At 39.5% G+C, this 10,349-nt stretch overlaps 1 protein-coding gene across 3 annotated transcripts in view; it reads right to left on the bottom strand.

Moving 5' to 3' along the window:
* Nucleotides 1-7,537: 7,537 nt before the first annotated feature.
* FBXO25 (F-box protein 25) overlaps nt 7,538-10,349 on the bottom strand; it is a 30,511-nt gene continuing 27,699 nt past the window's right edge. For 2 of the 3 annotated variants that reach the window (XM_057371934.1, XM_057371953.1), the window contains one exon: nt 7,539-8,724. In XM_057371934.1, coding sequence (XP_057227917.1) covers nt 8,635-8,724 — 90 coding nt within the window. In that variant the 3' untranslated portion in view covers nt 7,539-8,634. Of the gene's footprint in view, nt 8,725-10,349 lie in introns of all 3 variants that reach the window. The other variant, XM_057371944.1, reaches the window with a different exon arrangement.

Genomic DNA, 10,349 nt, shown 5'->3' with positions numbered 1-10,349 from the left:
GAAGAGACTGAGGGGAGACCTCAGTGCAGGAGACCTCCTTGTGAGGGGAAGAGGAGGGGCAGAACTGATCTCTTSTCTGGTGGTGTCAAGACCTGAGGGAATGGCCTGAAGTTGTGTCAGGGTTGAGTATTAGAAAAATGTTCTTCACCCAGAGAGTGGTTTGGGCTCCCCAGGGAAGCGGTTACAACACCAAATCTGACAGAGCTCAAGAAGGGTACAGACAATGCTCTCATGCACATGGTGTGACTCTTGGGGACAATGCTGTGCAGGGCAGGAGTTGGACTCAATGATCCTTGGGGTTCCCTTCCAACTCAGCTGATTCTGTGATTCTGTGACATTACTTGCATCRTTGTAGAGCACAGCCAAGGACGTGATAGCAATGTCTGCCTAAACTCTGTGAATCATGCCATCTCAGAAGGTGCAGCATCCTAGATTTAAAGCATCACACACTGCTTTTACATTGGTTTCAACAAACTAAAAATATTTTGCTTCATTGGTTTTTATTTGTTTTAAATGTTGTGTTTTGTGTTTTTTTTAACTTATTAGCTGTTGTGAAAGCTTGGGCAGAGCAGCATTCTATCCCTGAAGGTTTCAGCAGCTACATGTAAAGTGGAGGGCCTGAAATGCTTTTGCACACACTGGCCCCATGACACGCTGAGACCTRCACAGCCTGGCCTGCGACTCAGGAGGAGCAGCTGCAGAAGGATGTGCATTGTCAGCCCCTCGTTCTTCCACTCATCTGCTGGCTTTGTGGTTTTCTACACAGACTTAGCAGGGAACATTTGGGCAAAATGTTTCTTACTGTAGTGCATGAAGTACCTAAAGCAGAAAATTTTATTCATGCAAATTATATTCTTAGTGAGGAAAAAAAGGCTGTATTGAGATGCCTCTGACTAGACACAGGTGGGTCAGATGCACATCTAGGCAGGTGAGAGTAAGTGGAAGGACCTGCATTTCTAGACCCTGGGTAGATGAGGACCCTGTCAAATTTTGAGCAAAGATGTTCCCATAGCCAAAGTGAATTCAACTGGGCATCTGTCTCAATTTCCAAAACTTTTCAAAATGCTTGTTATTGTATGGGAATCTTGGATGGCCAAAATGTAGATCCTGTGAAATCTGAAAACATGATTGTTCATGTTATTTATTGTTTCTTGCGTATTTAAACTGTTCTTTCTAATTTTGTTTTTTTTTGTTTTTTTTTTTCGTTTGATTGTTTTCCTCTGAGTGCCTGCTACTTTATTTCTGATGTATCTGGGAAATAAAACCAGAAAAGTAATTTCCTAAAAGCTTACTACCAGTGATAGCTGGCAAAGGTGTGTATCATTAGATGTCTGTGAACCTCAAAAATTTCTTGTAGCATGACTGCTTTGTAACATACAAGACAGGGAATCAATATAGGCAAAGAAACCAGTGTAGAAATCAAAAGGAGAGAATTACATTTATTGTGTCACCAGCATAATAACATAAAATAATGCTGCCTCTATAGTTACAAGGAAATAAAAAGTATGAAAACAGTAAAAAAATAGGGATATAAATAACAGAAATTTATACAAAATATGTAATAGTAAACAAAGTGTAGGGAGATGATATCTACCAACTGTTACAACTTGGAATGAAAAAAGAAATACCTGGTCTATACTTGGGAAGAAATTTTTCCTTTTCTGTGTCTGGCTATTACTAAAAGATGCAAGGAAGTGAATATATTCTTTTCAAGTCAGTAAGAATCTGGTAAAAGCTTGGCTGCCATTTGAATGTTCATGCTCTTGAGACCCATATGACACTAGTGAAAGCTTAATAACACATTTTGAACTGTGAGTTTGCTATTGGAAAGAAAAACTATTATTCTCTGCATAGAGAAGTGCATAGCTATGTTTTCTAAGATTGGTTTGTCCACTACTGAAAATAATTATGTGATATTTTGCTTTCTTGTTGCTCCTGCCTCTTTTACTAAAGAGACTKAACAGTAGAGTTTAAGTAACTTTTCAGAGAATTGTCTGGTGTAATTATTTGAGATTTTGTAGTAAAATAGATGAGATTTGATACACAAACACTCCTATAAGTTAGCAATGTCTTTTGGCCTTTCTTATCTTGCATCTTTTTTCCTTGAAACCCCCAAATGCTATTGTCTTGGCAGTCTTGTTTGTCCAGGAATTTCGGATTCTCCATGAGGTTATACTGCTCAATGCTTCTGGTATTTGAGGGACAGAGGAAACAGAGTGGTGTATGTTTGTGGTGGGGAAAGGAAGGGAGACCAATAGATCCTGACACCAAGTACTGTACTTGGCATATTATTTTTTTTCTGCTAAAGCTTTCTAATGTGCAAGATTATTGATATTAGTTATTCTTTGATTTATTTTTGCACTTTTGGACTATTAACTTTTTTTTTTTGGGGGGGCAAAAACATCCTGATTACATGAAGACCTCCTCTTTGCTGTTTCTCTCATGACCAACATCCCCTTTTTAAGCTGAAATGCTTAAAAGATTAGTTAGTGCCTGTAAACAGTTTATCTTTTGAGCATTTGGACAGAAACTTGGCAACCAATATTTGATAGGACAAAAAAAGGAAAGCAAGTAAAGCATCATTTCCGATTAGGAAGTAAACCATTGTTTGATGGGATGAAGCAAAAGATTCCCAGAAGTCATGTAGAGTACATGTAGAGCAAATCAATGTACATGTGGAGTAAATCTGCACATAGGGTTATTTTGAAAATTAGGAACTTAATGAACTATATACTTGCTCTTTTTTTTTTTTTCATTTTATAAATTACCTCTGAAGCGCAGTAACCCATCTGCACAGCAYGGCTGTCTCAGCACTCCCTGTCTGAGAGTTGGTGTGACCTGACCAAACGATTGCAGCCAAGCTGAGCATCAGCTGAGGCCACGCTGCAAGATSTGAGTTCCTGAGCTGTGTGGTGAGAACTGGCTGCACTGGGCACAGGGGGAGCGTTTTCAAGACTGGTGAAGGAGCAGATGTTCTGGCATCGAGGAGTGAAGTACACTATAAAGAGAAGGAAGAAGTCYAGAACATCTGGGAATGTTCCTAGGGCTGTTACACAGGCCGAGTTCTGTTTGCTTGTAATGATGGTGCTCTGCAACTTGCAGCAAACACTTCACATCTATTCCATAATACTGTGCCTATAAATTAGACTTACTTAGTTAATGAGAAACATAGAAGGTGATGCAGACAGCAKATCCTTAAACACAGGACCAACAGAAGGCAAATGGGCAAGAGCTTAAGTGGTGTTASGATTAATCGATTGAAGTGAGGTGGCTTAACTAGGCAGTGGAGCAACAGCCACTGTTTAGTGGTGGTSTGACTTCTGCCCGGTGGCTGGGTAAACATGGTCAGGCTTCAGTGTAAGAGGAGGAGAAGGGTGACAGAGGGCACAAGATCAGCACTGTGGAGCTGTGTAAGGAAAAAYAGCAGAGGTGCAGCCTGGGACATGCTACTGCAGGAGCTGCTGCATTATGATCAAGTGTATGTGGTTCTAGTGAAAATGCTGCCAAAGTATTGCTTTTATAAATTCACCAASTTCTAAAGGGACACCACTGAGTTCAGAAGGGGAGCACAGGTTTAGTTTTAAAAGTTTCTAGTAGGAAAAAGACTAAAAATAATGGCTGTGTCTAARAGAATAATGGGGGCCAAAACATTGGGAAGAGGTGTTCTTAGCATGCAGAACTTTGTTCCATATCGAAGCATTATGTGGGAATGACAACTGACTTTAGCAAATGAATTATTCTTCCATTATTGTTTTGCTATAAATACCACAGAAAAACAGCATTCAAGTGGGAAGAGCATATAAAAAGTAAATTTTAGAATTAAGTGACGGCTGTTTGCGTGGGCCTTCAAAACTGTTAGAAAAACTTTCAACTGAAGGCACAATGACTACAATGTGCTACAAATATAAAACTGGACATGTTTTATTCATATTTGTAGAAGAATGTTAATATAAAGCTGCAGAAAATCAGCAGCAGCAGCATGTCTGACAGGCAGAGGGACAAGTCTGTGTGTGGCACAGAGAATGGCCCATGGCAATCAAAAGAAAAGAAACTCATCTTTACTCTCACCTCCCATGTTCTGAATCCACTTATCTGTCATGTCCTTCCATACAGACATTTTACGCATTAAAAGTAACCCTCACCCTACTTAMCTTTGTAGGAATTTTGCTGGGAATTATGTTCCAGTGTCTTTGAAGGGTTGGACCTGTGCCTTGCAATGAAAGTATAAAAACATGCAAGTGAATAGCATAATTAGCTAATGTTTCAATATTCTGAACCATAATTTAACAACTCTTTCCAAACATTTGCTATTGTTTRATTTATTTAATGCAGGTATCTCTATCTCTGTGCCAATTCAAACAACCTCAGTTGGCTATTAAGGGTCTAGCCTTGCTCTAAGTTCTTTGCCAGTGATGGAGCTGTAAATATGCTGATTTGTAYACTATGAAATCCAAAATGCTGTGCTACTGTTCCACACCTCTCCGCCTGYGAGCCCTTGTTGTGTCTGCCTTCCAGACTGCAAAAAGGGCACTGGGCTGTCAGTGCCAGTCTTAGTGGAGATCTCTCGGTTTGAGCTTTGTATTTTCTTGAAGTTCAGCTTCTTCCATCTCCAAATGCAACTTAATGCATTTCCCAGGGATGTGGAGCATGGGAAAAGAAAAAGCAAGGTCCCACTCCTCTGTTTTTTTCCAGGTAAGTCCTCTCTGACATCCAAAGAGAAAGGCTCACTCAGTGCTCTTGGAACAGGTCCATGGCAGAGTGTCTTTTCCCAGAGACAGGTGAACAAAACTGTTGGGAGAGAATGTTATAAAAAAGGAGTCTCTAAGAGACAGCATTGGAAGGCATTGACTGGGGAGTGAGAAGGAAGATCCTATTTTTAAAACTGTTATTTCAAGCTCCTTGTGGACTATGGCAGAGAAAGTCTTGATTGCCTTTGAATCAGTATTGTATTGTTTCTCAGGACTAGAATTCAGTAAAACCCAAATCACCCAGGATTGTAAAGTGATCATGGAGGGGCTACAGTTAAAACATGAGTTCCTACCACTGCCACTGCAAAATCTGTCTATAAACAGTTCCAGATTTGGGTACAAAAGCTGTGGAGCAAAAGAAACCTGTGCTGTAGAGATTTAGTATACATTTTAAAACACCCTTTCTGCTGTAGGGAAGAGCTCTTCCTTTCTTTGCCAGGGACAGCAGCACACAGGAGGCCAAAGAGCAGAGGTTTCACATTGAGGTGTAACTCTTCTCATGGTGACACTGCTTTWGTAAGTGCTGGTGTAAAGGGAGTTCAGGCTGTCAAAATACATTCTTTACTTCAGGTGAGGTATTAAGATTGTTATCCTAAAGACGAAATCCTTTCTCCTTTCTATGTCTTTATGTGATTAAAAAAAAAAACCCAACAGACCAACACAAAAACTCAAACAACACCAACCCTATTATCAAAATCACTGCCTTAGGTTTTTTTACTTAACACAATTGAAAGTTATCTCCTTATGCATCCAATGACTTCACATCACAGTTAATCAAGCTCTTTTTTGCCTAGTCTAAGCAATGTATTGACTAAATATTTAACTAGTGTGTGGCTATTCCCAAAGCTATTTTGCTGAATGTTAAAATCTTATAACACTGCTCATGACAACGTGATTCGGCACTCAGTATTTAAAGCTGAGAAAAGAAGACTTGAAATGCTGCTCAGCACATCGTGCACATCTCTCACCTCTTTTTTTTTTTTTTTTCCTTTCACCTGGAAGAAAGGTTTAAAAAGCCACCTTACTGGCTTTGGGGCCTGGGGGTCCTGCTGGGCACCAAGTTGAGCTGAGACAACATGTCCTTGACACAAATAAGGTCARTGGGCTGCATGGACCTACTGCTGGGAGTCAGGTGAAGGGTCATAAAGATGATAAAGGTGTAAAGAAAAGGAGAAGACTGGAACATCTGCTCTGTGAGAAAAAGATGAGAGAGCTGTAACTGTCCCACCTGGAGAAGATAAGGCTGAGGGGGGATCTCAGATTCTAGAAATACCTGAAGGGATGGTGGAAGAAGGGAGACAGGCTCTTGTCACTGGGCACTGAAAGGACAGAGGCAAGAGGCACWAACTGGAACAGATGAGGTGTTATCTGAGCATCAGGAAACGCTCGGTTACTGTRGGGGGAACCAACCCAGAGAGACTTGCAGAGTCTCCTTCCTTGGACATACTCAAAAGCCATCTGGACACAGTTCTGGGCAAAGTCCTAGACAAGCAGCTCTGGCTAACCCGGCTTCAGATGGGTCCCTTCCACTCTCAAACAACCTGTGACTGCAGAATGAAGCCTCTTAAATACAAGGCAGAGTCCTGCTCCTTGTCATCTTAGCTCCTGCCACCTCAGACCAGTGGGACACCCTGSTTATAGGAACACGTCTCAGAACTTAACCTTCAGCCTGTCAAAGGCTTTTTGCTACTGAGGGAAGAGCAAGACAACAAGTAGTAAAAGGGAAAGGGAGAGTAAGCTGGACTGCTGGCACCTGACATTTTTAAGAGATGGAAATTTAGTTATTACAGATACTGATTTTTTTCCCAAACCTGTTTAAAATGGACCTATATGACTTGCAAGTAATTTCTCTCCCTCCTCAATTCAGCGGCTGGGAGAGAGGATCCTCTCAGCTCTTCGTATTTTTCCCCAGTTGTCACCTTGTCCTTTCAGCTGTGGGCAGCTCTCAGGTAACAGTGTAAGAGCTTTGCCCTCTGTCTGCAGGAGGGATGGCTCTGCACAGTCCCTCAGCAGAGGCTTTCAGCACGAGGGGCAAGAGCTCACAGCAGCATTAAAACAAATGCTGGCTTTAAAGCCTTTCTTTCAATCTCTCAAAGAAAACATCCATGTATTTATGAAGAGTATCCAAGTTTTATGAAGAGYAGCAAAACTGTAACCAAGGTAAAGAGGGATTAATGGATGTCAGGCATCATCAGCCATTGTCAAGGTTACTGAGGTCACAGAGAGAGGAAAGCATCTGAGCTACTACAGGAGTTAAATGGGATGAAAATTATTGTTAAAGAAGGGCTGGGTCCTTAACAAATCCAGTGGCTACAGCAGTGCATGGTTGGGAAAGCAAGGCTCACAGCAAAGCTCTGAATGAACAGCAATAAGAATGAGTATCTTTGSCTCCACACCTCACCATTGCTATGGCCATAGCCAATATCTGAACTGAAAGAAAGAAAAAAAAATCTACACCACCTGTATTGAAAAATTCACCAATCAGCAGATTCAGTGAATAAGGTTGGTAATCACCAAGATTTAAATTAACACAAAACTATTTCTTGAGGAAATAAAAATTCTCTTCTTCTTGTGCAGCCTACTGACAGCTCAGCTATCCTATTAAAAATGGGCTGTAAAGCAATAGAACTAGGATTGCTTGCATGCTTCTCAATCCATTATCAGTTACTATGGACAACAGGTTACAGAAAGATCTTACAAAATTCAAATTGATTCATCTCTATGCACCACAGGCTTTTAGGGATAACAAATGAAAACATGATGTATTACACTGTAAAAAACTAGATTCAGAACAAGCAAGTGCAGAATACAGTACGATTTATTTTTTCTGTACATTACATATTGTTAAATTTCATTGACAAACCCAAAACTTCCATAATTTTTCCTTTACCTGCTAAAGGCCAAGCAATTAATTTTGTTCGACAGGACAGAAGAAAACAGCTTCCTGGAGAATTTATCATCTGGTTAACTTGGCAGAAGGTGCTCCAGCTCAGACTGAATTTCAGCATTTCCCATAGCTTGTCAGGTTAGTTGGTAGAATAGTGTTCTGCCACTGTACCAGTGTAGAAATAAGCAACTCCATTCTGATTAAATTTCAATAATGTCTTCTTCTTAGAAGATGAATTAATGCAGTTGCATTTGTAGACATTCCAAACAGTATAAATGAAGGTTGTAGCTACCACCAGAAAGATTTCCAGTAGCCCCAGATTGGTCTCATGAGTTCTGCAGGATGTGCTGAGATAGGTTATATGTTTAGYAAAGTCCTTAAGAAAAATAAATATTTTTGCATAATGTATGTACAAAAATTGGTTGGTTTCCTTCATTCACATAGGTTCGACAGCAGATATAACCACAGTTATACTTTACTCACTAGCTCACAATAATTAATGCCACCTTCAGAACAACATAGTAAGAGTCTAAGAGAATATTGGCCTATTCTTTATAATAGTGCAAATTAYATGGAGGTGTTTTGAAAACCATGGCTTATAGAAAGAAGGATTGAAAAAAAATCCCTCCTTTGGTCCCTGCAAAGAGTAGTTGAAGTCTTCCATGAAATTTTCAAAACTCCCCTACATAATTTTAATCAACTATTAAGGCGTCAAAAGCATGGATTTAAAGTTGAGATTAAAGTGGTCATTCTTGGACTTGAAAAGAAGTCCACTGGAGATTTCCTGACAAAGAAATTTTCTTAATGTTTCTCCTTCTCCTCCTCTCAATTCTGCACAAAAGCAATATACCAAATAAACCTCTCTGATAATCTCCCCCATATATTTTTTTAACTACAATGAAACATTACACTTAAATATATTGCACAAAAAGCATAACATATCCTGCCTGACTCTTCACAAAAATGGCCACAAACACAGGAGAACAGCTACTGAACATCTCAAAATTTGAAGAGATCAATGAAATGCTGAGGAGATACTGGCATGAGACAGGTGTTTGGATCACTGGCTGTGCAGGGGTGTCCTGTATCCTGAAAAATGAAAGAGAAAAATACATAAGTTCTCTTTCCATATTCACAGCCTCCCCTCACCCCCAATTTAGAGGAAAAAAAGGAAAAATTCTCTCCCCCTACCAAAACCAGAACCTCAGTTGGAGCTCTCAAAAAACTTCTCATCTTACTTATCCATTGTTTTTTGATAAGCATAACAAAAAGGCAAAAAGGCACCTGCTTTGTTGAACATATATTATCTGTTTAATGAAAAGCTGAAGTCAACTATTGCTTTGGGAGAAAATGAGCCCCTTGCTTTGAAAATGGTGGGCAGCAGATACTTCCTCAAAAAACTTGAACAGCATGTCTGAAGTCCCAGCCTTAAAAAGTTTTTTTTTTATCTTGCTGTGTTTTCCCCCTAATRTCTTTCTTTCATCTTTCACTCATTCCTTTTCCCAAGAGAAATGAAAGCATTGCCTTAAAACAGAAGCTGGCACTTAGGCAATGTTAGGAATAGAGAAGTTAGATAGGGTGGAAAGGCTTTGTCATTACAAATTCACTAAGCTTGCAGTGCTTTCTTTCCTCTTACAGAAACTTAACCTCAGCAGAACTGTCTAATTATTTAAGATTCAAATTCCTCTTTGAATGAAARGTTTCATTTTGCACATTACTAGAACCGTCTAAGTGAGGGAAATGCAGAGGTGTAATSAGAAGTTCCCAGACAGTTCAATGGAGAAGTCAAACACCTTGGGCAATGTTGTTTTAAGGCTCAGAAGCTTCCCCACCAGGCTTTAAGGAGTTTCTCTCCCTGTTCCACCAATGTTAACAAATTCACCATGTGAGGCAAGAAAACTAAATAAATCCATGGCAAATAGATCAAAAACTACTGTGGTCTTCATTGCTTTTGTTTCCATGGGAAGTGAAATTACATGCAATTCAGTTAATAGAAGGAAACAATCTCTAAGTGATTTTTTTTCTCATGCCACATTCCCACCCAAAGTCTTTGCAGCACCAAAATGCACTGGGTGAAACACATTCTAAATACTATTCAGCTTTTCCAGTGAAAATTTTTATTCAATAGATTAATTTTCTGTGTTTTTCCATTAAATCTATAGAGGACTACATTAATATACCACATGGTGTCACCTCCTCATCTCCCCACTCCTTTGAATAAATGCTTTAACTTCACTTGAGAAACAATTGTTAGATTCACCACACGGAGGAAAAAACACACACATGGAAAAAGAGACCCAGGTAAAACTGCCTATAGGGGGAATTTGCAGATGAGAAAAAACAGATGACCAAGACCAAACCAGAAGTGTTAAACTTAACTYCTTCATCTTGAGATGACATCTGCAAGAAGAGCTACACCACTCTTAAAGCTAGTTGCCAATGGGCTATTATCTTCTCTATCCATTGTCATGTCAATGTCATGTCATTAGTTTCCTAGTTTCCAGGAAAAAACACCATCAGAATTATAATTCTGGGAAACAAGGTAGGGTTTATCCTCTTTTAGAATATTTTAGACTGAGTTTGTAACATTCTATTTGCTTTCTCTGCACATCATTATAAAAACACTTTTGAAAGCTCTGCCCAGTCGGGAATTACAATAAAAATCTCAGAGATTAGTTCTTGGTGTTTTTAGTCATTGAAAACAACATAAAGTT

Source organism: Malurus melanocephalus, unplaced genomic scaffold (assembly GCF_030028575.1).
Source record: "Malurus melanocephalus ecotype Western Australia unplaced genomic scaffold, MMel_1.1 scaffold_6, whole genome shotgun sequence".
In the NCBI taxonomy this organism is placed as follows: domain Eukaryota; kingdom Metazoa; phylum Chordata; class Aves; order Passeriformes; family Maluridae; genus Malurus; species Malurus melanocephalus.
The sequence above is the reverse complement of the archived record's forward strand: the minus strand, read 5'-3'. Positions and strand labels throughout refer to the sequence as shown.